At 35.2% G+C, this 24,808-nt stretch overlaps 5 protein-coding genes across 10 annotated transcripts; 2 read left to right on the forward strand and 3 right to left on the reverse strand.

Annotated features, from left to right (window-relative positions):
* LOC130961792 (uncharacterized) lies at positions 1-1,358 on the reverse strand. The gene is made up of 3 exons (XM_057887800.1): positions 1,111-1,358; positions 854-991; positions 1-419 (listed from the first exon to the last, which is right to left on the reverse strand). The coding sequence occupies exons 1-3, from the start codon at positions 1,202-1,204 to the stop codon at positions 415-417; spliced, it is 237 nt and encodes a 78-aa protein (XP_057743783.1). The 5' UTR covers positions 1,205-1,358; the 3' UTR covers positions 1-414.
* A 1,931-nt stretch (positions 1,359-3,289) lies between these two features.
* LOC130962334 (lipid phosphate phosphatase gamma) lies at positions 3,290-5,621 on the reverse strand. Of its 3 annotated transcripts, none has more exons than XM_057888553.1 (2): positions 4,548-5,620; positions 3,290-3,533 (listed from the first exon to the last, which is right to left on the reverse strand). In XM_057888553.1, exon 1 carries the CDS (start codon positions 5,251-5,253, stop codon positions 4,570-4,572), a length of 684 nt encoding a protein of 227 aa, XP_057744536.1. In that variant the 5' UTR covers positions 5,254-5,620; the 3' UTR covers positions 3,290-3,533; positions 4,548-4,569. The 3 variants fall into 3 exon arrangements, with proteins under 3 accessions (XP_057744536.1, XP_057744535.1, XP_057744537.1); XM_057888552.1 differs by having other exon boundaries at positions 3,290-3,552; XM_057888554.1 differs by lacking the exon at positions 3,290-3,533 and adding an exon at positions 3,559-3,868 and having other exon boundaries at positions 4,548-5,621.
* Positions 5,622-14,110: 8,489 nt separating this feature from the next.
* LOC130960165 (interactor of constitutive active ROPs 2, chloroplastic-like) lies at positions 14,111-18,432 on the forward strand. Of its 4 annotated transcripts, none has more exons than XM_057885467.1 (5): positions 14,111-14,332; positions 15,489-15,545; positions 16,018-16,201; positions 16,342-18,018; positions 18,103-18,432. In XM_057885467.1, the coding sequence occupies exons 2-4, from the start codon at positions 15,526-15,528 to the stop codon at positions 18,007-18,009; spliced, it is 1,872 nt and encodes a 623-aa protein (XP_057741450.1). In that variant the 5' UTR covers positions 14,111-14,332; positions 15,489-15,525; the 3' UTR covers positions 18,010-18,018; positions 18,103-18,432. The 4 variants fall into 4 exon arrangements, with proteins under 4 accessions (XP_057741450.1, XP_057741453.1, XP_057741451.1 ...); XM_057885470.1 differs by lacking the exon at positions 14,111-14,332 and adding an exon at positions 14,778-15,216; XM_057885468.1 differs by lacking the exon at positions 14,111-14,332 and adding an exon at positions 15,345-15,358.
* A 1,458-nt stretch (positions 18,433-19,890) lies between these two features.
* On the forward strand, positions 19,891-21,160 carry LOC130960329 (40S ribosomal protein S23). The gene is made up of 4 exons (XM_057885711.1): positions 19,891-20,003; positions 20,405-20,560; positions 20,628-20,754; positions 20,841-21,160. The coding sequence occupies exons 1-4, from the start codon at positions 19,999-20,001 to the stop codon at positions 20,979-20,981; spliced, it is 429 nt and encodes a 142-aa protein (XP_057741694.1). The 5' UTR covers positions 19,891-19,998; the 3' UTR covers positions 20,982-21,160.
* A 401-nt stretch (positions 21,161-21,561) lies between these two features.
* On the reverse strand, positions 21,562-23,591 carry LOC130960328 (protein IQ-DOMAIN 19-like). Its single transcript, XM_057885710.1, has 4 exons — positions 23,149-23,591; positions 22,815-23,027; positions 21,981-22,661; positions 21,562-21,872 (listed from the first exon to the last, which is right to left on the reverse strand). Exons 1-4 carry the CDS (start codon positions 23,533-23,535, stop codon positions 21,852-21,854), a joined length of 1,302 nt encoding a protein of 433 aa, XP_057741693.1. The 5' UTR covers positions 23,536-23,591; the 3' UTR covers positions 21,562-21,851.
* Between the last annotated feature and the right edge of the window lie 1,217 nt (positions 23,592-24,808).

Raw genomic sequence — 24,808 nt, forward strand, 5'->3', positions numbered from 1 at the left:
TAAGCAACCGCAAAGCTAGATCTCTTCAAAACGAACATAAAAGTAGCATATATTTATGCCATATCTGTTGAAAGTTACAAGTATATTAGACTCCAAAAATAATGCCACAAATTGTTTCCGTCCATTTTAGGTGATCCACACAAATCTGATACACACTGATTTTTTCTGCCATCAATTATATGAGCAAATCAAATCAAGATACAATATTTGGAATAATTAATATTATTTATACATCAAAAGTAAATATTATGAAAAATAGAGACACAAAGTATTTAATAATAATTATAGGAGGAAAATTGCTCAAATCTCTCTTTACCATCTTCACTTTTGATTTATAAATAATATTCACTTAGGCCCAGCGTAGTAGTGTAGCGAAAACACTTCTATATCATGATAGCACCAAGCTAAGCTTTTTCAACCTACAGAGTAGAGAGGACTAGTTAGGAGTATGCACTATTGGAGCGATTATTGCTAGAAAAAAAAGTACCCAAAACAATCATTAGTTATTTTCCAAGCGGCACTGATGGAGGCTTAGGTTGGATCGGATAAAATCCTATAACAGCAGCTTGTATATATAGTTCCCCTATATAATGGATCTATGCTGGTCATAATAAAAGTAGATTGTTCTCATCTTCAATAATGACATTTTATGTTATTTATGGGGTATATATCACCGAAATTCACCTTTATTTTACATAGATACTTCTGACTTAATTAAAAAATAGCACATCGCCTGTATGTGTATTATCTATATCCACACAGAGGGTTTAATTATGTGATGAAATGAAATTGTAGCAGACCATGATGATCAATACCATAAAGGAAGATATGATTTAAAATGAAAGAAACTTGCCTTTTTTCTGAGTGTGAATAATAAGTGAAGTTTTAGGATGGCGAGGGAAGCGATGAGGAGGAGGAACAGATGAGTGAGTCTCGGGACCTCTATAATCTATCTCGTATACCTCTGATGATTCTTTCTTGTTTTCCACTACTGCAACAAACAAGCAATAATTGTTAATTAATCAGGCGCCTAAGACTTGTTTATTGTGTATGGTGCATAAATAATAATTAAGAAACTGTGGTTGTAAAGAATTAAAGTTGCAAACGTACCCGTTGATGATGAAAAACGAGGGAGGGGAGCAAGGATGAGAGAGAGAAAGAAGCAGGTGGTGAAGACACACCTAAGGCCAACCATATACGCCATGGTATTAAGTTAGATGATGAATGAAGAATGATAGGCTAAGCCTTATATCATTTATTTATAAATAAGGAGGAACCATGCCTTATTAGATGCTGTGGGGACTATGTGGGTTCATTCATCAACCGAACCACCGCCAAGCCTCACCCAAGTTTTGCTTTAGTATCTTTCATAAATATTTTTATTTAAGGCATTAGTATAATTTTCTTTTCTTATTATATTAAAGATAAAAAATATTACTTTAAATGTTAAAAATTTAAAAATATACAAGAAAAAATAATGCATATACCAGTATATCTTTATGCTTCATTATATATAGTAAGTTGTGTACACTTGTCATTTAATTTGGGATTTTATAGGTTGACCAATTCTCCTTACATATTATATATATGTTCAAGATTGCAGCAGGCATGAGGCATGTGAGTGAGAAATTTGATTATGGTATAATTTTAAGAAAAGGCGTGAATAATAATAATAATAATAATGCATGCGTGTGTTAGGCGACACTAATTTGATAGGAAAGTAAGTAAATAAAATGGGGGTTCGAGCCTAGCTGGAATTGAAGAATGAATGAACAGCTAATATGTGGCTGGAGCCTGGATGTGTGGGGTACAAATACATACTATCTCCAATCCACTAGCATGGAACGAGAAGCAAATGTTAAGACCAGAAAGCATGCATTATTTGCCACGTCACTCTCCATCATCGCTAGCTGACTCTTCCACTTCTTTCACCTAATTGACCTTCCCCTGCTTCGGCCAGGACTAGAAATGTGTTCTCATCATCACTCTTTGGTGCTTTGTAATTGTGGAGAAAGTGCAAAGAGGAGATTTGTTATCTTATGTCATATCCCTTTCCATCTACTTTTGTGGATGGGAGAACTAAAATCTCTGATTTGAAGATTTCTTTCTTTTGATATAAATGTATTTGGAGTTTGTGCCTGCTCGATGAGGACATGCTTGGGGTAAGCAACAAAATTACATGCACATATTAGCTTGTTCCAAAATCTCACTCATAATTAAGTACATGTGCAGCAGCATCCTCACACAGGGAGATTGGCAATTACAAATTACAATGAAAGATGCTCGAGTGTGACACAACTCATCTGCGCTGATACAAGAGCAAGCTAGCTAGCTAGTCACCAACACAATAATCTCTTCGTTATAATTTCCTTTCTTGAATTTAATTTAAATTCACTACCGTCCTGTTGATTTTACTTTCCTTTCATTTTGTTTTCATGTAGGCCTTCATTTTATTGTTGTGCATGCATGGAGCAAAAGAAGCTCATGCTTGCGTGCGTGCAGTGGTTCGAAACTGCTGATGATTTTTTGCAGTATTTCAAAAACCTCTGGGACTTGTCATGGGTAGAAAGATCAAAATCATGATGAATACTCACAAATTAAATCTGCTTGGCCATTCCCCTGGTAGGAGCTTTCACAAATCCATTTTCTGAATAGATTTCTCACAGAAAGATTTAGTTTAATGAGGGTAAAATTAAGGAAGACCTGTTTTCGTTACTTTGTCACTTTTTGGCTTTTTGCATGATATTTCCTCATCCAAAGCAACAACAAAATATATGTATATGGCCATTAAGTGGAGTAAAAGATAGAATGCAATAATGCGTGATCCAAAGGCAAAAGGCAACAGGTTTCAGTGATAGTATCCCATATCCTAGCCTACCCTACCCTTGCTCAAAGGTTCCTATTAATTAATACCACTTTCTTCCAACCCTATCTTTATCATATTTCCAATAAGTTGGCAAATTCTTAGAGCATATCTAGTTTCGTGTGACATGAACCTGTAAGTTGGCTGATCCCATAACATCTTATATATGATCTTTTACTGCAATAATTCATCCAGATTAGGTTTCAAATTCGATGCAACTGATACAAAGTCAACTGAATTTCATTTGGAGAACACGATTTATGCAACTGAAAAGTGAAAACACAGTACAGGGCTACAGGCAATCCCAACGATACATTTTAACACAAGATAACCTATTCGTATGTGAAACTTGTAATGGTTCTTCTTTAAAGTAACCTTTTAATAAGATAAAAAATTTACGCCAATAACATTTTATTTGATAATACATACTAAACAACACGGGTATCTATTCTAGGGAAAGTTTTATTTATATGATCAATGCATGTTCGTTTAAACATCAAAAGAAAACAAGATCAAATTCTCCCTCGGAGTTTCTATGTATAGAATATGACAAGTATCTATTGTTACATCATCTCTATTTCTCTATTTGCTCTCTTCATAGTTGGCTGCTAAAGTGACATGCACCAATAAATGATGATTGCGTGCTATAAATACTTGAGGAAACAATTCTCTGCAAGACAAATTTATGCCTGTAAAAGTTAAGAGTAAGGATAGCTGCTAAAATCCATACAAGAAGAATATTGAATTAAAATATAAAATATGTAATGACAAGATTCATGCTTGTACAAAGTAAAGTTGGAGAGTTACAAGGAAAGGTCCTGAGTCACAATTTAGATGCAAGGCAATCAATCATTGGCAAAGAGAGAAACTAAGCCTGATTTTCAAAACACATTTCCGATCTTGCTTCTTTCAGCAATCAAGGAACACTCCCAAAACACTTTACTACAGCCTGATTCTATAAATCACCAGTGTCTGATCAGAAGGAGGGCTTCCATCTTAGAATAGCTAGGTCCAACATTAGCAAGAAGGAACAGACAGATGAATTATCAAAAATTAGGATAGCTTGCCAAGATTCACCATAGGGAGTTCCTATCCCTTTCCATGAAATTTAACAATTAATCACATCCTTCATAAGAATGCCATAAGGCCAATCACAAGTATTTGCAGCAATGATTCAAAACATAAATAGACCATGAGTTTCATATCACAAGGATCATTTTGACAACATGAATGCGTTGAATTTACTGAATTTACAGATCAAGCTAGCTAGACCTATAATATCCAATTGTAAGTTATTGCAACGCCCCCAAACACCACATCATCATTTGATCCAATGCGGGCATCAGAACTACAAGGAAAATACGAGTTTTTGAACCCACTTATACAATCAAATACAAGACTTGTCAGTCCTCAATCATTTTCGTCCCCAACTCTAAACGAAACAAGTAAGGCATGCACCTATGAACAACATGAAGACCTTCCCTAAACAGCATATCAGTGCATAAACAGAACAAGCACCCATGATTTGGTAAGCATGTTTAATCCTAGTTTGTCAAACATGATTTAATTATTTAATCACTTATTCAATTGTATGGAATTGTTATTGTAAGTTGTAAACCGTTGTGGTCATTGCAAACATGTTGAAATAGGTTTCAAAATGGAAGGAGCAATTTGGTTGGCATACCTGAGGTGAATGTAAAGGAAAATCAGCGAGACTTGTGGTCAGAATTTGTGATCCTGGCTCTCTCAGCTCTGCAAGTATCGTACTCAAACTTCAAGACATTCCTAATATGACTGGTGTCCTTGAGATAGAAGTTCCTTCCAAAGGAGCTCTCTTCAATGAGGGGAAAATAAGGACTCAAGAGATTGGTGACAATCCAGAACCAGGCGGCACCGAGAAAGACACCGAGGGCGGTGCCAGCAAAGGTCTGGGCGAGGGTGTGGTAGCCCAAATAGACACGGGAGCAGATGGTGAGGAGAGCGAGGCCCCAGGTGAGGGAATGGACGAAGAGGTTGGAAGAGCGATCCCAGAAGGCCAAGCCCCTGGAGGACAAGAGGGTGAGGTAGGTGGCGAAGAAGAACATGTACTGGCAGTGGGAGGAGGGCCAGCCGTGGGAGTCGCAGACCTCGAGGAGGTGACAGGTGTCGGGGCGTGATTGCTGGACGGAGGTCTTGATGAACTCGTTGACGACCTGGGAGATGATGAGGCCCAGGGCGAAGGTGAGGCCGTGGATCTCTCGGCGGAAGAGGAAGTGGGAGAGGAATCCGGCGAGCGAGATGAAGACTGGGACGAGGGAGACCCATGCGAGGAAGTGGCCCAGCGGGTCCCCTCTCTGGTATCGCACGTGCGTGAGGGTAATGGCCTTCAAGGGCGCGGCGGCGTTTGTCATGATTGATGGTGGCGGAGCGGAGGAGACGAGTCGAGTGTTATTAATTAGATGGCATCAGCCACTCTCTAGCTTACGCGTGTGCTCTCAGGAACGAAATAGCCCTACTTTACTTTGACCCCCGCTCCCAACAAGTTACGTATATGTGTCATCTCCCACGCACCACAACTAGTCAGGATGAAAGAAAACAATCTGGAGCAACCCAACCGCGCTTGGGATCTAATTCTAAAACATTACCCCAAACCAATTCAATTCAATTTAATACTACTCAGCTGGATTCGGCCTTTGCTGCTTTCCACTTTAGACCAACTACTCTGCCCTTACAATCTCATCATTATCCAGCGGTGTACATGGCCGAGTGAAGCTGGTTTTTCTAGATTCTAATTCGACCTTAAATAATAATTAGGTTTATTTTTTTAAGATTTTTATCTAATTCTATATCCTATAAAATTATACTATGTTTGAGTTATACTAAAATCAAATTTAAATAGGTAAAATATGAGTCTTGATAATGCACTTATTTATATATAAAAAACATATTTATTATCGATAAGTTGATATTTATATTTGAATTTAAAATTTATGTCAAAAAATTATGATACATTTATTAATAACAACAACAATCGTCTTATCCTATTATGTGGGATCAGATACATTAATCAAACAACGTTATTAAACTCTATCATGTGTCATGTCTACGAAGAGATCGTTTATATATAGATCTCGTTTGACTACTTCATCAATGGTATTCCTTTGCCTTTTACTTCTTATCCATCTTCCATCTTATCCACCTTTCTGATTGGATACTTTGTTGGACTTCTTCTCACATGTCCAAACCACTTGAGACGTGATTCTACAATTTTTTTTTTACAATAGGTGCTACTCCAAATCTCTCTCTCTCTCTCTCTCTCTCTCTCTCTCTCTATTCGTTCCTTATTCTATCCAATCGCATATGACCACTCATCCGTCTCAACATCTTCATCTCTGCTACACTTAACTTATGTTTGTGCTCTCCTTTAACCGCTCAACACTCTGTACCTAAAGCATAACCAGTCTGATTTGATAAAATTTATCTTTAAGTTTTAAAAATACTTTTTTGTCACATATAAAACCAGAGATACTCTACCATTTTGACCAACATGCTTGAATCATATGATTTGTATCATATTCAATCTCTCCATTATCTTGTATGATGCACCTAGATACTTAAAACTTTTAACTTTTTGTAAGATGTTTTCTCTAATATTCACCTCTGTATTAGGGATTCTCCTTCGGTGGCCAAACTTACATTCCATATATTCCGTCTTGCTACGGCTTATGCGCAGACTATGCACTTTTAGAGCTTCTCTCCATAAATCCAACTTCTTATTAGGTATTTCCTTAACTTTTCCATAAGAACGATGTCATCGGCAAAAAACATGCACCATAGAAAAGACTCTTGGATATGCTCTGTGAGTACTTCCAAGACTAATGTGAAAAGATATAGACTTAGGATGATTCTTGGTGTAATCCTTACTCTCTTCATTTTCAAAACCTTCTATAAGACATCCTTTGACACTTTATTATACGCTTTTTCTAAATCAATAAATACTATATATAGATCCCTTTTATTACTACAATAATTCTCCATCATCCTTCTTAATATGTATATCGCTTAAGTGGTGGATTTGCCTAACATAAAACTAAATTGGTTCTCTATTACTTGTGTCTTTTGTCCCAACCTCTGTTCTATCACATTTTTTCATAACTTCATGGTATGACTCATGAGTTTAATCACTCTATAGTTTTTGTATATATCTCCCTTATTCTTGTAGATAGGTAACAAGGTGCTATTTTTTCACTCATCTGACATCTTCTTTGACCTTAAAATCTTATTAAAAAGTTTGGTTAACCAACTGATGCCTTTCTCTCCGAGGCCCTTCAAAACTTCAATAGAATATTATCGGGTCTTAATGCCCTGCCATTTTTCATCCGTTTTAGAATTTCTTTTACCTCAAAGTCTCGAATCCTTCGATAGTAGTCGGAGTTTTGGTCTTCTTCCTTCATGCATAACCGACAAAGGCTCGGAAGAGTCTTTTGTCCTTCATTAAATAACTCGTAAAAGTAGTTCTTTCACCTTTCATTTATCTTTTCTTTTTGAGATAAAATCTCTCCGTTTTTATCTTTTATACACTTAACTTGATCTAAATCTCTCGTTCTTTTTTCTTGGCTCTTTGTGATTCTATATATACATTTTTCTCATTCTTTTGTACCTAAAGACTGATAGAAACCCACATATGCTCTTGTTCTTACTTCACTTACAGTCACTTTTGTCTCTTTCTTAGTTGTCTTATATTTTTTCCAATTATCTGCATTTCACCACAAAGACCACTCCTTAAAGCACTCTCTCTTTGCCTTTATCTTTTCTTGTACATTCGCATTCGAATACCATGACTCCTTATTTCTTGGTCATGTCCCTCTAGATTCACAAAAAATTTCTTTTGCTGTTCTTCTAATAACTTCTCTCCCTTCACATCTCCTTCACGCTACTATCCCCATCCCACTTTGTCTCTTCTCCTATCCATCTTAGGAAGCTTCTTTGTTTTTCACATTTTATCCGCCACCACCTCATCCCTGGGTTATTCATATGATATCTTTTTCTCAACTTTTGCTCAACGCAAAAATCCATAACGAGCATCCTATGTTGTGTTGTTAAACTCTTTCCTGAAACAATTTTACAATTAAAGCAACATTTTCGGTCAACTCTCCTTAACAAGAAGTCAATTTGAGAGCTTGTCATGCCACTCTTATATGTTATAAAGATGTTTGTCTTTTTTTTTTAAACATGTACTTGCGATGAGAATGTCAAAGGTTGAGGAAAAAGTCCAAAATAGTTTTACACTCGGTATCGACCACTCTGAAACCATTTTCTCCGTAAATACTTCCATACATAGTCACTTCTCTTTCAACATGGCTATTTAAATCTCCTCCTAAAAAAAATTTATCTCCCGAAGGTATGTCTTGGATCAAACTCTCTAGATCCTCCCAAAACCTTATCTTGTGTTGCTCGTCTGAACCTACTTGCGGTGCATAGGCGCTAATCACATAAAAGGTACCTCCTTCCACCACAAGTTTGATAGAGATGATTCAATCTTTCACCCTGTTGACATCCACTACGCCCTTCTTCCACTGCTTATCCACAATAATATCTATTCCATTCCTATTCTTCACTTTTTCTGTATACAAAAGTTTGAACCCGGAAGTATCCAACTCACTAGTCTTTGCACCAACTCATTTTGTTTTTTATAGGTACATGATGTTAATCTTCCTCCTTATCATGGTATCCACCACCTCTATGGATTTTTTGTTAAAGTGTCTATATTCTATGTCCCAAATCTCAATATTTTGTCACTCAAACCTTTACCTTTACCCCTTTTTTTGAATTGAACTAACTTATTTACCTTCGTCAGTTCACAAAAACGTGGGAACCTTTCCTCATTTAACACTACACCCAGGCACCCGATACAACAACTCTTACTCATTTAACACTGTATGCGAACCATCCAACGCGTTACTTCTGGGCAACGACCTAGCTTTAGCGCAATAACATCTTTAATCCATGTCATAAAGATTCGACTAAATTTTTATGTTGACTATCCAAAACCTAACATAACTCTCCTCCTTTATCCGGACTTGGGACCGGATATGTAACATAGGTGTAGCATAGGCGGAGTTATGATACACTTATTTATAAAAAAGAAAATGACATACTTCTTATTAAGAAGTTGATATCCATATTTGAATTTGAATTTATCTATAATTCTAATTTCATACTTCTTTTATCTATTTTTTAATTCAACAATTGTGATTAAAAACAAAACAATAAACTTATAATTAATTTAACATAATATTGAAATTAATTTAAAACATATTGAGTGCAGAGAGATCAGGGTTGACGGCATCATTCGCCTTCTTCTATTTTTCTGCGAAAACTCCATCAAATCCATCCGAATACTACCTAAAATAAACAAAATTGCACACGACTCAAAGTAGCATCATAGTGGCTAAAAGATAATTAATTATTGATTAAACTTAACAAATTAAATGCAAATTCATTAGGAAAAGATAGAAAAGATGCTCACGCATTACATATATACCTTTTTTAATTTTCTTATGATACATATAGGATTGGGTGAAATCGGATTCGTCTTAATCCAAATCTGACTCTAAATAATGACCGGATCTATTTTTGAGATTGTTACTCATTTATAGACCTAATGGAATCAGATCACACTAAATTAGTTCTCAAAATGTTCGGATCTAAATCAAATTTTTAAACTGGACCGAACCATGTATAGCCCTAACCAAAACTCATGGACCATGACCTTCCTTATCGGCCATCTTAAGTTTGTGTAGCAACGTTATTTCTCAATTTTCTTTGTTTTTTGGTGCTTCTAACACTTTTACAACATCTTCATGTATGTTGAGCATTCTTTACCTTGGTTGCTTTTTTCACGCGCCAACCTTTTCGCCCCGCTTATCTTGTTGCTTAAATTATAAACAAAGCAAAGCCCTGCCTTTATGCTAATGTATGTCATCATCATTTCTTCTAAGCTTTCATTTTTGTGCCTATCCTCTAAAACTAATTAGCTTATCAAGTTCCCCCTTTAATTTGTATTGTAAAATGCATGTTATACTTTTCGAGCCGCGTGTGAGTGTGGCACAGCACATGCTCTGAATGGATAAACATGATTCATATATTATGATACCACTATTACTAGTAGAACTAGCATAAATATAATTTGTTTGCATATCAATGCTGTAAGATAGGTATAATTTATTATTTTTAATTAATAATATTTAAAAATATTAAATAAAAATATAATATTAATTTATTGAATTAAAATGAGATAATGTTAAATTTTATTTTTCAATTTATATATAAATTTTAATTTAGTCCCTAAAATTTTAATTATTTTTATTTAGTCTCTTAATTCTATAAATATTACTCACATTGAGTATTGTGAAAGAGATTAAGAGACATAAAAATATAATATTTTAGATTTTTTAATATGCAAATTATTTTATAAATTAAAACAATGCAGACATTATTGTTGACTGTTAGAATATAATTATGATCAATTAGGATCAATTAGTATTATTTAATATATCTGAGTATTTATTATAGGAGATTACATCTTTATTATTACGATTCTCTTAGTACCTATAAATATCTTTTTATATTGTATCATTCTAAACAACTTGAATAGACAACTTGATTACACTCAATAATACACATATCCTTCCTCCAGTTTAGTCTCTTATTTCTAACATGGTATCAGAGCCATGGTATTCTCTTTGAAGAGGATAGGTTGTTTTCCTTGCAGTGAAATCACCGTAATTTTTGTATTTTTTTTTTCTATGTCATTCTTCTTTTCCTTTTGTCACTCTTTTTTTATGCTTTTTCACCTCACCGACTAGCTTAATTTATTTGTCTTGTGTTTTTTCGAGTCGAATGATCAAACACCATTGTCATCTGCTGCTTATCTATTCTCATGAAAAAATCATATAGTTTTCGCTCACTTTCGGCAGTTCCATCTGCGTTCTCTCGTGGCAGTTCCGTCTGCGTTTCGTCTGTGTTTCCTTGTGGCAGTTCTGTATGCGTTTTTTTTCGGCAGTTCTGTCTACACTTCCTTCACACTGCGACAGATCCGTCTGCGCTTCCTTCAGACAAACGACAGTTCCGCCTGCGCTTCCTTCAGACTAGCGATAGTTCCATCTGTGCTTCCTTCAGACAAGCGACAGTTCCATCTGCGCTTCCTTCCGTCAGTTCTGTCTGCACCCGTTTTATCCGTTTATGTAGTTTTTTCTCTTTATTTCGTTGTTTTAAATAAATTTCAAACTCAAGTTGTCACTTGAGTTTGAGGGGGATGTTAGAATATAATTAGGATCAATTAGTATTATTTAGTATATCTGAGTATTTATTATATGAGATTACGTCTTTATTATTACGATTCTCGTAGTAACTATAAATACCCTTTTATATTGTATCATTCCAGATAATTTGAATATTACACTTAATAATACACAAATCCTTCTTCTAGTTTAGTCTCTTATTTCAAACATTGACCAATCCCAACAACTCACAAAAAATTATTGCTGATCTTAAAGTAAGGTTAAAAAAATTAAAAGAAGTAATACAGATAGAGAAGTAATTCATATGTTGGAGGAGAATTTGGCTGATTACAAGAGATATAAGAGAGGTATTAAAAAAAATAGAATTTAGTGGTTGAAATGTGGACATTAGAATACTAAATTTTTTCATTCTAAATTTCAATACAAAAATCGAAAGAACAAAATCTACAAACTATAAGACAATTTCGGTACAGTTAAAATTAATTTAGGGGACATAGTTCAAATTGCTCATGACTACTTTTTAGGAGTTTTTCTCATCCTCTAATTCTCGGCAATCAACAGAGAAGGACATTAACTCTATTTGAAGGAAGGTGGGTGATAGAACTAATCAAATGCTCATAAGAAGAGTGATAGAAAGTGAAATCAAGGATGCTGTTTTTTATTAATCTTTTCTGGAGATTATGGATTCACAGTAAAATTCTTTTGATTTTACTGAAAATTTATCTAGAAAGAAGTGGTGGAAATAGTTAAATTTTTTTTTTACAAATGATAAGATGTTAAGATTCTTGAATTATACTCAAATTTATCTCATTCTAAAAATTCTTATGACAGAGACGATGACCCAGATAAGGCTAATAAGTCTCAATAGTATCTTTTACAAGATAATCTCTAAAGTTTTAGTTGGCATGTAACATGTTATGAATAAGGTCATTAGTAATAATCAAAGTACATTTATTACAAAAATGTTGATCAGCAATAACATCCTTATTGTCCATAAATACATACATTTTTCTAAAAGAATAAGGAATTTGGTGATTACGATTTAGCTCTCAAACTTGATATGAGTAAGGCATATGATAGAATTAAATGAAATTTTGTAAAAAAAATGGATGGATTGGATGAAAAAATATGTGATTACTGTATTTTATTCTGTTATTATAGAAGAATAACCTCATAATTTTTTTAAATCACGTAATAAATTACAATAAGGTGATCTCTTCTCTCTTTATCTTTTTATAATTTGTAAAAAAAAATTATTTTGTATGTTTCACATAAGAGAATAGAGATAAGAAATTTTTGGTTTAAGACTTTATAGTAGATATCCTTCTTTTAGCATTTTTTTTTACAAATGACTCAATTTTGTGTTTATAAAGAAACGAAAACATGCTAACACCTTATGCATATCTTGCAGGCCTATTCTTTTAGTCAAAACACTCCAAAACAAACTGAAAATTTTTTAACCCATACTCTATAAGTATTTTTGTGTAGATAGACAAAACAAATACTTAGGACTATTTAAAAATCTAAAAGGCTTTATTTAATTACTTACGTGATAAAATAAAAAAGAAAATGTAAGTTTGAAAAAAGAATGATATGATAAATATGGAGTTAAATCTTAAAGTGATTTCTGAAATTACTTGAGCTTTAAAGTGGCTTTTGAAGTTAATAGTTACTCAATTTTGTCTCAAAATTTATACTCCGAGACTCATACTAGTCCCCAAGACATTTTTCATTCACTGAAACACTAAAAATTGGCGTCGTTTTGTATTTATTAAAAAAAAAAACACCCCCTCCTTCTCTAGTTTTTTTTTTTTCATTTTCTTTCTACACTCCCTTTCCGTTTTCCAACCCTTTCTCGATTCTCCTTTCCCTTCCCCTTCTTCTTCTCCATCCCCAGTTCCCCTTTCCCTTCTCTTTCCACGGTCTATTTCTCCTTCTCCAATCCTTCCCCATTTCACCTTTTCTTTTTCCTTCCACGCTCTTCTTTTCTTTTCCCAATCTATCTCTAGTTTCTTTTTTCCTTTCCCTTCTCATTCTCCTTCCCTAATATGAGGCCCTTCCTTTTTTCCTTTTCCTTTTTCTCTCTCTTCTTCTTTCTCAATCTGAGGTCTTTCCCCAACTCGAGATCTCTGTTATCGCCTCTCCGACTTTCGTCACGGCATCACGCTGCTTGCTCCACTTCCCAACCTAGTCTCTCTTCTCTGTCTTTCCTCTTGTATGGGTTCTTTTTTTTTTCAATTTTTTACTGTAATAGAATTTGTTCTGGATGTTTGAATGCATTGATTTTGACACGTGTTTAGCTCTATTTTTGTAATTCCTTTCTTATTTTATTGGAATCTTTGTTTCATTAGTTTACTGCATAAAATTCACGTAATACTGAAGTGAGGTCAGAGAGAAGCGACAACTGAAAGAAAGGAGAAGGGAAAGGGGAAGTGACTCGAATTGGGGAAGAAGAGACTCGGATTTTTTTTTATTTTAAATATAAAACGACGTCATTTCAGCGTTCTGATGAACGGAAAGTGCATTAGGGACTAGTATGAGTTCTGGAATGCAAGTTTGAGGATAAAATTAAACAATTATTAATTTTAAGGACCACTTTAAAATTTGATTACAATTTTAGAAATTACTTTGAGGTTTACCTCAATAAATACGTTTATCTGTTATTAAAATTTATATTATTAAATGTATAATATAATTAAACTTTTTATAATTATAATATATTACAACTAATTTATTTAACTTATCCTTCTAGTGAATAATTTATTTCTGTTTTATGACCTCTCAAAAAAAGTAAAATATATATTAAAAAAAGTGATAAATATATCTTAACAATATTTTAAAAAATTAATATAATATTGATTATTTTAAAATTTAATTTTTTGTTAACACACATCGGGATTGAAGGAACTAGACTCTGTACACTTAAAACAAGAAATAAAAAAGAAAAGAACAGTAACACAGCTAGTGAGAGAAAGAAAGGAGAGAGAAGGCTCAGACAGACACCTGAGCTTACTAGTTAGTGAGTAGTGACTACCACTCTAACAATCTACCTTTGAGGCTTTGACCATTGTCCTCCATTTCCCCAAAACTTGCTCCTTTTCCTTTTCTTTTCCTTGCTACTCTTCAACATTTCTACCATTTTTTTGCGCGTCCCAGCTCACAGCAGTAGCATCATTACTATACACTGGTAACTGCTGTTTCATAGCTGTGGTGTGTTCTTTGCCACTTCCCATTGGTTCAGCTCTGTTATCATTTTCCCATGTTTTTTACGACAAAAGCTTGATATTTTTCATCTGTGTATTGTTTATAATAGTATTCCTAATCAGGTTGGTTGTTGGTGTGTTGGGGTGTGTGTTTGTACAGTTGGGCTTGTTGGTTTTGGCTTAGTTTCCTTTCTCTTCATTATGATTCTTCCATTCTCGTCTCCCAAATCTGTCATTTTCCTGCCTATTTGAGTGTTTTAAAAAAAGGAACTTTTGTCTTTATTTTCATTCTATTTTTTACTTCTTTGTTTTACAACACTTTGGTTGTACATTGTATCCTCTTTCAATTTCATACGTTTTTTTTTAAATGCTTTGCTTTCTTTTGATGTATTGGTGATACACTGCATGTAGATCTGGGATTTTAGTTTTCATATTCAGACATGGGGTGCTTAAAGTTTGTGTCTTTCCCCTATTCTTCAAACGAGCTAGTTTTTCACTTTCCACATGTGTAGAGAGTAATGGCTAAAACTTAAAAGGGACCATTGCCACTTCATTGAGCTTCACTTAAGTTCTACTATTCTCAGGGGAAAAAATAAAGAAAATAAAATAAAAGGAGGACACTTTAATCCTGAACATTAATGAGCTTGGAATTATGGTTGTCAGCAATTCTGTACAGCATAGCACACTCAATCATTTCTAGTTATAATATGCTTTCGTTGACCGCATCATGGGTTTAGAAGATTACATTAAGTGGGATGCTAATGTAGCTGTCATTGTAGTTTATTGATGGTCCATGGAGGTCTCAAGTGCTCCTTGTTGCTATGGAGTAAAAGGGAGGAAATGTCATTAAAGAAAATTTTGAAAAAAGGTGGAAGATAGTTTTCCGTTAATGATAGTTTACTTATTATGTTGGTGCAAGGTTTTATTATGTTTAGTGTGTTCCATTTATTTCTATTTTGTTTGGTGGTAGTGGAGTTAGTTTACATGGAGTTTCTTTGAAGGGATTATATGTAGGTTTATTTGTTTGTTGGGTTTTTTATTTTCTGTTGAATGCCATTGTCATTTGCTGCAAAGTGCAAACAAATCCGTCTCTTTCATTCTTATAAATCAAAATCCTTATTGGCTTTATTTCTTTCTCAGATTACTATTGCCTCCCTATCGACTTTGACGTTAAAATATGCAGACAACAAAAGCAAGGTAAGGTTGTTGGTACTTAACTCTTTTCCAACACTCCATCTTTGTGCCTTCTCTATTTATTTAATTGGTGTTTTAGTGGATTCATAATGAGGATCATATTACATGTTTTGAACATCTACAATTTATCTACAACAAGATTTGGATCTTTGATATATAGTTTTTACTTTTTAAGGAGACATGTCTGTTTGATTGGAGTTGTTTGGTGAGATGCTAATGAAATAATGAATCGTGTTGTTATTTTGTCTTATTTTCCCCTCCATTTGGCAATCATGTGTTGAGACTTGAGAAGGGCTGTTTTGTATCTTTGTAAAAAAACATAGCACCTTTTCTTGTGAATATTCCATTTCATTCTTGAAATTTTAAAAAGAAATTATTTCAAATGCATGTTTTCATTTTTTATCTTTTAAATTTTGGTTAAGATGCTTTTTGATCTGCATTCTATGCTTATTTTGCTTGCTAATTGTCATATCAGAGCTAGCACTTCAGAAATGCCCCGAAGGAAATCTCCTGCAACTCCTCGTGCCGGTCGACAATCCAGGGCACCAGGCTCTGATTCAGACTCTGCCTCCTCATCTCCGAACCCATTGAGTAAGACTCCAAAGGATAAAATCCCAAAGGTTGTTGAACACAAGTCACCACGAAGTCCATTGTCTGAGGTATTCTTCTTGACTAAAAGCCTGTAATTTTGGCAATTATATTGGTAATCTTATGAGTAATAGAAACTATACAATATATGAAAAGTTCCAACACTAAAGTATATTCAAATTATGGATAATTTCTTCATTATTTACTCTAGAAGAAGAGGCCGACTAGGGTCCAGGAATTGGAGTCTCAACTTGCTCAACTTCAGGAGGATCACAAGAGAGCTAAGGATCAACTTAACTCCTCTGAGTCATGGAAAAGAAAGGCTCAGCAAGAGGCCGAAGAGGCGAAAAAGCAGCTTGTAGCAATGACAAAAGAGCTGGAGGAGTCCCAGCATCAGCTTTTGGAACTATCTGCTTCTGAAGAAGAACGGATTCAAGAGCTCCGTAAAATCTCTCAAGACCGCGACCGAGCATGGCAGTCTGAACTAGAGGCTGTTCAAAAGCAGCATGCAATGGATTCATCTGCTCTGGCATCTGCCATGAATGAAATCCAGAAGCTGAAAATGCAACTCGAAAGAGCACGCGAATCTGAAGCTTCTCAGGCAAACAATGCAGATACAGCTCATGCTGAGATTCAGGAGCTGAGAATGGAGCTCGACGAAACACTCTCGTTTGTGGAAAAGCTGAAAAATGAAGTAAATGATTGCAAAGAATCTGAGTCCCAGGCGTTGGAAATAGTTGGCAAAACTCAAATGCAGTTAGAAGCAGCAAATAAGACTGTGGAAACACTCCAGTTAGAAGCTATGAAAGCCTCAGAAGCTTATAAAGCCATAGCTTTGGAGTTGGAGCAGTCAAGATGTCAAGTTAAAGCATTGGAAGAACATGTGAACAAGCTCCAGGCTGATTTGGCTTGTGGTGCTAAGAAAGATACATCAGGCCCAAGCAATGAACCTGGAACTGAAATGGAAACTGTAGAAAATGAGGACATAAAGCAGCTCAAAGCAGAGCTTATCTCCGTGAAATCTGAAGCAGCAAAATTGAAATCTGCATTGGATGTTGCTGAGGCACGGTACCAAGAAGAATATATCCAGAGCACATTGCAGATTCGAAGTACTTATGAACAGCTGGAGCATACAAAATCGGAGTCATGTAAGCGACAAGCTGAATTATGCGAGGAACTGAAAATAGCTAAAGCTGACATGGAAGAGCTTAGGACGAGCCTGATGGAGAAGGAAACGAGGTTGCAGGGTGTGTCGGAAGAGAATGAGGGGCTCAAGTCAAAGATGAAGCTGAGCCAGCCTAGTGAAAGAGAATCTGAACTCGTGGGGCAGCTCAGAAAATTGGAAGTTAATGTAGCTGAGTTGAAGGAAACATTAATGGATAGAGAGACCGAACTGCAGAATATATCCGAGGAGAACAGCTCGCTGAAAATGGAGATAGAGAGGCGGGAATCAGAGAAGAACAAGATTACTGATGAGGCTGTTGCTTCGGCAGAAGCAGCAAGAGCTGCAGAGCGAGAGGCACTGATGAAACTCGGTTCCATAACAGAAGAAGCGGATAAAAGCAACCATAGAGCAGTTCGGGTAACCCAGCAATTAGATGCTGCACAGACTGCAAATTCTGAGTTAGAGGCCGAGTTAAGGAGGCTGAAAGTGCAGTCGGATCAGTGGAGAAAGGCTGCCGAAGCAGCTGCCACCATACTATCTGCTGGAAACAATGGAAAGGTTGTGGAGAGAACCGGTTCACTTGATAATAATTTCAATTCTATCACTGGCAAGATGACTTCTCCTTATTCAGAAGACACAGATGATGACTCGCCCAAGAAGAAAAACACAAACATGTTGAAGAAGATTGGAGTTTTGTGGAAGAAGAATCATTGAGTGTCCAAGGTAGCGTTTCATGATTGTTGGTTTATTGCTCAAATGCTTTAACTCATTACTACTTTCTGACCTTTCTGTTTTGGTTATTTTCAGGTTTCAAGTACTACTTAGGGAACTTTTTACCTAACAAAGATCATGGTGTCACAACATCACAAAAACATGAATATTTGAAGATGATGGTGGTTTCAATTCCCTCAGCTTTGTAATGGCGCAATGCTTGGTCTTTTTGAAGTTTTCATGTCATCACATTCCTAGTTACTAGTTAGTGTGGGTAATAGAGAAGGGTGAGGATCATGTATGTTTTATGTTATATGCCATCTTTTGAATAAACGAAGAAAAAAGGGGCATTTTCTTATCTGACCCTTTTCTTTTCTTTACCCCTTAAAATTATAATGAGATACAATTCACATCACTCTTGCTTAATTGATTTCATTGTGCTACACAACAAAGGTTACTAGCATATTTATATCACCAGTGATATTAGGGAGCTATTTTTTTTATCAACATAATTTATTCTTTTCCAAAAATTATTTTATTTATTTTAAATGATAAATTTTTTACTTCTAAATTCTAAATTATACATCTTAAATCTTCCAAAAACAAAAGGTTTTAAAATTTAAAGAAAGAATTAACTAATTATAACTTAGTTCTCTATGCTTTCTGATATAGAATATATAAATTTCATACTTTTTTCAAGTAAGGATTAAATAATTGAGTGGCTGAGTTCACAACCGAATAGTTAGTTCTTTATATGTCTCAATTTGTAATTCTATATTCAATATTCAATTCCTGTCTATTTTTTTTAGTACTCTCTAAGAATAATTTTTAAAGCCTACTACTTTTTTTTTTTTTTACAAAAAAAAATGAAAAACAAAAAGAAAGACAAATTTTTTAACACAGTTATAAAACTAATTAATTGACTATTGATGGATTGCGAGTTTTGCTAACAAAGTGTTTAATATAGAAATTCAAAATTTTCTACATGACACTAAAAGGTAGCGTTTGAAATTTTTAAAATTTTAGTTTTAGGATATCGGATTGAAATTTTTGAAGATAAAGACTGAAATTGTAATAATATTTTAAAAAAAATTTTTTATTTAATTTTTTAAATTCTAAATTTACTCTTTAATCTTTGTATTTATTTTAAACTAAATATAATTCTTAAACATAACTCAATTTAATATATTTTATACCAAATATAATATAAAAATTTAATTTATTTTCTGCCTCATCTTTTCGATTTTAGTCTCCTTTCTAAATGTAACCTAATTTATTATATAAATATTATATTTATAAACACTATAATAGACTGCATGCAAAATATATTCGAATTCTCAACTGTCACTTAAACAAACTAATAAACTTCCAAACCAATTTCATTACTCTTTTCTCTTTTTTTATACAAGTGCTAATAAACATAGGGTACGTTATATTTTTTTTCAATTCCAATAAGTAAACAATAAGATATGCTAACCAATTTGGGTTGGTCGAGTGGTCAGCTCACTCGTCCGCTTAAGCAAGTATCGGGAGTTTGAATCCCGCCTTGTACATATAGCAACTCATTGGCCAACAGCAGACCCTTAAATGAAACTCAGATCCGTGACAAATTAGTTCTTAACCTGTCGGGTTGAGAATACCATTTGGGTAAACAAAAAAAATATGCTAACAACGTAAATAACGGCCGCATTTTAGGCTCACGATCCATATATAATAAGAATTATATCTAATTAATTTAAAATTTAATTTTCTTTAATTTATTATTTACGTTTTTTTTGTGTGGGAGGTGGTCTTTGAGGTAAGTAAATATTGGGCCAAAGGGCTCGTTAAGCTGAACAGAACCCAAGTCTCAATCGTATGTCCAAGTATATATAAGGCCCCAACTCTGACTCGCAAAACAGCATTAGGGTTTCTGGCTTTCTGCAGTTGATTCTCCACCTTCACCCAGCTCGTCTACCGCAGCAGCACAAGAACAACTAACCCGCCGTCGCCATGGGGTAACTACTCTTCACACCTCTCCCTCCATCTTCCAATTTTGCACATAAAGGATGAACTTGTTTGAATCCTACAGTATGGTAGCTGTCTCAATGTTTATGTATTTATATTTCTTTAATCAAATCAAATCCTTGCTTCTTACCTCAACAACCCCTAGGAAAGTTTTAATTTTTCTACCCTATGGTATATCTTATCTTGTAGGATTCAAGGTTGCATTTATCTGCCCCATTTAGTTTTTTATATATATTTGCCATGTGGTTATAAGCCTGAGCGTAGGAGTTGAATTAGTGTCAGCATTTGATTTCTGTTTATTGAATTTTAAATTTTTGATTTTGATATTCTTTGGCATTGGCATAGTTAGTGATAAGTAGGGATTATTTGCGGTGTATGAAATTATGTACAGGAAGACACGCGGAATGGGAGCTGCCCGCAAGTTGAAGTCCCACCGCAGGAGGCAAAGGTGGGCAGATAAGTCCTACAAGAAATCCCATCTCGGCAATGAATGGAAGAAACCCTTTGCTGGTTCATCCCACGCCAAGGGAATTGTCCTTGAGAAGATGTAAGATTACTTTAAAGTTCAACTTTTTCATATTGGGGAGGGGAACTAATTGGTTTTCTATGTGCAGTGGTATTGAAGCTAAGCAGCCCAACTCTGCCATTCGTAAGTGTGCCAGAGTGCAGCTAATCAAGAATGGCAAGAAGATTGCTGCATTCGTCCCAAATGATGGTTGCTTGAACTACATAGAAGAGAATGTGAGTGTTCTTTTAGAACTTGATCCAATTTGTTTTAATACCTGTAGAATATGTTGTTAACATCGGAGATGTGCCTGCTTCTGTAGGATGAAGTCTTGATTGCCGGATTCGGACGAAAGGGTCATGCTGTGGGAGATATTCCTGGAGTCCGGTTCAAGGTGGTGAAGGTCTCTGGTGTTTCTCTTTTGGCTCTCTTCAAGGAGAAGAAGGAGAAGCCAAGGTCTTAAATTTGCGCAATGCATGTTTCTTCTCTTTTATAGTTTCTCTAAAATGTTATGAATTTTGTTACGAGTTGAATGTGTTTTATGGACAATTTTGTATGCTAGTTATGAAAATGTCACATTTGGTTCGACCAGCATCGTTTCTACTATTTTTCAATTGAGAAAAGATCTTGTCAGTTTTGATTCGCGGTAGGCTTACTATGTTTCTGGTTACCAGTTCCTTTGGCTTGTCGTTAATGAAGTGTGAACAATAACAAGAAAAAAATTTAACATGGATATATGCGATAAACAATTCTATATAGTATACCCCGTCTTACCAAGATGTTGACTTGTTATGTTTTGTTGAATTTTCTTTTAACATTGTCGATCATTGGCAAGCAGAATGGCATTCTCTTTACAGGGAAAATTATCCAGTGAACTAAACTCGCTTTATCTAAAGTATCCCAATTAACAAAATCCATATATGGCAAGGATGCTATTATTCTAACTACAATTGGCGAACGGAATCACGCGCATGTTGATTTTCCTCTTTGTATCTCGATACTTTTTCCTCTCCTTTGTATCTCTTGCAATATATATGGGGAGAGTAAATTTGTGGCCATAACACATATTATGGCCTTCTTAAGTAGCATCAAATTCCAGATTATTGGGCGTTACTTATGTCATCTCTATTTTCTACAGAAATAGAATAGACATCTGAAACTAAAATTGATGCTGGTAAAATTATACACACTTGAAATAGTTAAAAGTTTAAAGATGCAGAAGAATAAGAAAGAAACACTTCAAAAGCTGAACATCAATCAAATGGATTTGTTATTTGCACTCGAGTTTAAAAGCAGAAGGTCTCCTTCAAAACCGGTATTGGAATGCACGATTTCAGTACCTATGTCCACGAGGCTGCATCGAAAGCAAGCATTCATGAAATCTGATCAGATCGAAGAGTATTGGTGTTGCTACACAAGTTGGAAAAATGAATAGAACTTAACTATATACCTAAGTACTCACATTATATGCAGCAGGAGATCTGCAGTAATTGGAGTTTGTGAGCACTGAAGTTGTAGAGCCACACTCGCTGTCTTTGAGGGAAACAGTTGACCTATCAAGCTTCATTGACCAAGGATATTGGTAGTTTTGTGCAGTGAGACCAACATGTGAAGATGACCTCTGCATTCTCATTGGCCTCGGGACACTTCTTCCCTCCACCGAAGCTCTACGCCGGCTTGGCTGCCTCTCGAATGAATCTGGCCTTTGTCTTGGTGCACTGTGTGATCTGGCTTTGGCCCTTGATGATTCAGTGTTAGCCATGTAATTTGGGAAAAATTGGTAGTCATAGGACATGGAGTCTGCTGCATAGTTTGGTTTAGGAAAAGCAAAAGGAAGATTCAAATCCTCCTCTCTTGAAACTGCTGAGTAGTAATGAGGGCTGCTTTGTGCTGTGTTGAAGGCTCCACAATCCTCAAAGTGGCCACTGCATGCTCTTGGACTGAACTCTGTCATTGCTGAAGGTGCTGGCGATGCCTTGTTGCTGCCTCCTTCTTTTAAGTATGAATAAACATAACCATTTGGTGAATAATATGTTGAATATCTATGGCCGTATCCGTGATTTGATGTGCTGTTTCTTCCTCTTGAATCACAAACATCCATCTGCACAATCTTGATGTTCTCTTCCATGCCTCTCTCATGTTCCTACATGGACAAAACACCAAAATCCATACTCATTCTCATTCACTAGAAAAATACTAATACAAATCATCATCATCTGATGATAGCAATTAAGTTGGAAATTTCAGTCATCACTCTACAGTTTGAAAGATAGTTAGCAAGAAATGCTGAACTCACATTATACATATGCCTGAACACATTATCCTCTAATAAGGTTTTTCGCTTCCCTTGTGATTCCATTCGAAGCCTTGAAGCATGAGCTCTGGCTTGGGCTATGACCAAAGCCTGCATGCACCTTAATGTATCTCTGGCCTGTTTTCTCACCAAGTAACCCCTTACCAGTGCCTGCAACTTCACTATCCCTCTAAGAGCACACAATGCTTTTCTTGCCTGGTACACACAACATTGAAACGTTTCACCCATTCACATATACGACCTGGTACATTGATGTACTAGATTTCCAAAGTTACACATATTTTAAAACAAGTGTAATACTTATATGATTACATACCAAGTAGGACCTGAACACAGATTGAATTTTAATGGCAGCAGCTTCTTCAATGCTTCCAGTTCTTTCATTAGAACTGGAAGTTAAGTGGATCACGGCAGCAGCAGCTGTGGCGGCAACCACGTCCGTGGCATGCTTCTTCTGCTCATTCTGAGCATCTGTGGCACTTGCTTCTGCAAAATTCAGTTCCTTGGAAGCTGTAGCTGTGGCTGATGATCTCCTGAAACTCCACCTTCTTTTCTCCTTTGGTGTTGTTGAGTTTGGAGTGATTGGATTTTCTGTACCATTTGACAGAACAATTGGGCTAATGGTTGCACATTTTTCCCTGTATTTTTCTTTATCTCTCTTCCCTGTCAATAAGTTTCTAAGCCATTTCCCTGTCTTCCCCATCTCTATCAAAAACACACAATTTGGAAAATGGCAGCAACAACTTAAAAGAAAGGTACAAAATGAGATGTAGATCTCTTCATGTCTGCATATGAAAATTGCATTCAGTACTATGGCCCTCCTATTAAATGTAGCCAATCTTTTTGACAGCCTAAACTCACTGGCTTGTACATTATCTCATTTTTCTGTACTAACTACCACTTTGTGCCTTGACACTGTGTCACAGGACTCAAATACAATTATACAAAGATGTCCAAGATATACAAATATGTTTTAAAGGGGAAGCAGCTAGAAAAATAGGCAAAATATATTTGTATTAGGACAAGAGTTTTTTCCGCTTCTACTATTTCTCTCTCTATATATATATACAGAATGTCATAAGATCTATAACTGACTTACGGACTTAGCAATGGCCATTAAGAGCACTTCACTTCTACAGATATCGATCCCATGTGGTTAGGTCAGGGCTGCTAGTGCAAGAAGTAGCATAGAAGCAGCACCCCATAATAAGTTTGCCACATCTTAGTTGGAACACTAATGATATTGATATAGAATTATGGTATAATTACTCCGTTAGTTTAAAGTTTTACCAAATTTATAATTAGGTTCTTACATTTTTTTCCCTTATAAAGACTAACAGAATAATTAAATCTAGAATTATAGATCCATTTCCGAACAAATACTAATAATTCGCATCCTGTTACACAACTTTCATATATAAATGACAAACAAATACACCAACCAATAAATCTCTAATCGAAACAGTATCTATTCCACCTTTCAATTTCTTCACATTATAAATCGGATTTTGAATATGTTTATTTGCAACTTCAATATTCATATTTATTTGCTGCTTCAATAATCATATTTATTCCAGTCTTCTTCATAGATTACGCGATAAGCTTCCAATACTATAATAGCACATTTGGTTGGTTGCCAAGGGTGTTTTGGTGATTTCAGTTTTTCGGTTATTGTGAAATGGATTGGATCAGAGTCCACGTGAGAAACTTGGTCAACATGCAGCATACTGAATCCTTCTAAAATACTCATATTTGGATAGTGGAGGTATCAAGATGAGGGTCCATTTTAGGGACGTTGAAGCATGGAAAATTAGAAGACCTTGTGTGATTGAAGCTTGAAAGATCCACTAATGTGCACGTGCCAATGGATCATATGACATATATGTAAATTTAAGAGATAACGAGTTAATCAAATTTGTTTCTTGTTTTAATTTCTTTCCTGAATGTGCTCTATAAGTGTGGAATTGAAGTCATTC

Source organism: Arachis stenosperma, chromosome 2 (genome assembly GCF_014773155.1).
Source record: "Arachis stenosperma cultivar V10309 chromosome 2, arast.V10309.gnm1.PFL2, whole genome shotgun sequence".
Lineage (NCBI taxonomy): Eukaryota > Viridiplantae > Streptophyta > Magnoliopsida > Fabales > Fabaceae > Arachis > Arachis stenosperma.

Excerpts from the sequence above, each read along its gene's own strand:
- LOC130960328 (XM_057885710.1), bottom strand. The coding sequence starts at position 23,535 with ATGGGGAAGACAGGGAAATGGCTTAGAAACTTATTGACAGGGAAGAGA. Across the intron at positions 23,028-23,148 it reads CTGTGTTCAGGTCCTACTTG|GCAAGAAAAGCATTGTGTGC; the intron begins GTATGTAATCAT and ends TGTGTGTACCAG. Across the intron at positions 22,662-22,814 it reads TGTTCAGGCATATGTATAAT|GAACATGAGAGAGGCATGGA; the intron begins GTGAGTTCAGCA and ends TTGTCCATGTAG.
- LOC130962334 (XM_057888553.1), bottom strand. The coding sequence starts at position 5,253 with ATGACAAACGCCGCCGCGCCCTTGAAGGCCATTACCCTCACGCACGTG.
- LOC130961792 (XM_057887800.1), bottom strand. The coding sequence starts at position 1,204 with ATGGCGTATATGGTTGGCCTTAGGTGTGTCTTCACCACCTGCTTCTTT. Across the intron at positions 992-1,110 it reads TCGTTTTTCATCATCAACGG|TAGTGGAAAACAAGAAAGAA; the intron begins GTACGTTTGCAA and ends TGTTTGTTGCAG.
- LOC130960165 (XM_057885467.1), top strand. The coding sequence starts at position 15,526 with ATGCAGACAACAAAAGCAAG. Across the intron at positions 15,546-16,017 it reads ATGCAGACAACAAAAGCAAG|AGCTAGCACTTCAGAAATGC; the intron begins GTAAGGTTGTTG and ends TTGTCATATCAG. Across the intron at positions 16,202-16,341 it reads CACGAAGTCCATTGTCTGAG|AAGAAGAGGCCGACTAGGGT; the intron begins GTATTCTTCTTG and ends TATTTACTCTAG.
- LOC130960329 (XM_057885711.1), top strand. Across the intron at positions 20,561-20,627 it reads GGAATTGTCCTTGAGAAGAT|TGGTATTGAAGCTAAGCAGC; the intron begins GTAAGATTACTT and ends TTCTATGTGCAG. Across the intron at positions 20,755-20,840 it reads TGAACTACATAGAAGAGAAT|GATGAAGTCTTGATTGCCGG; the intron begins GTGAGTGTTCTT and ends CTGCTTCTGTAG.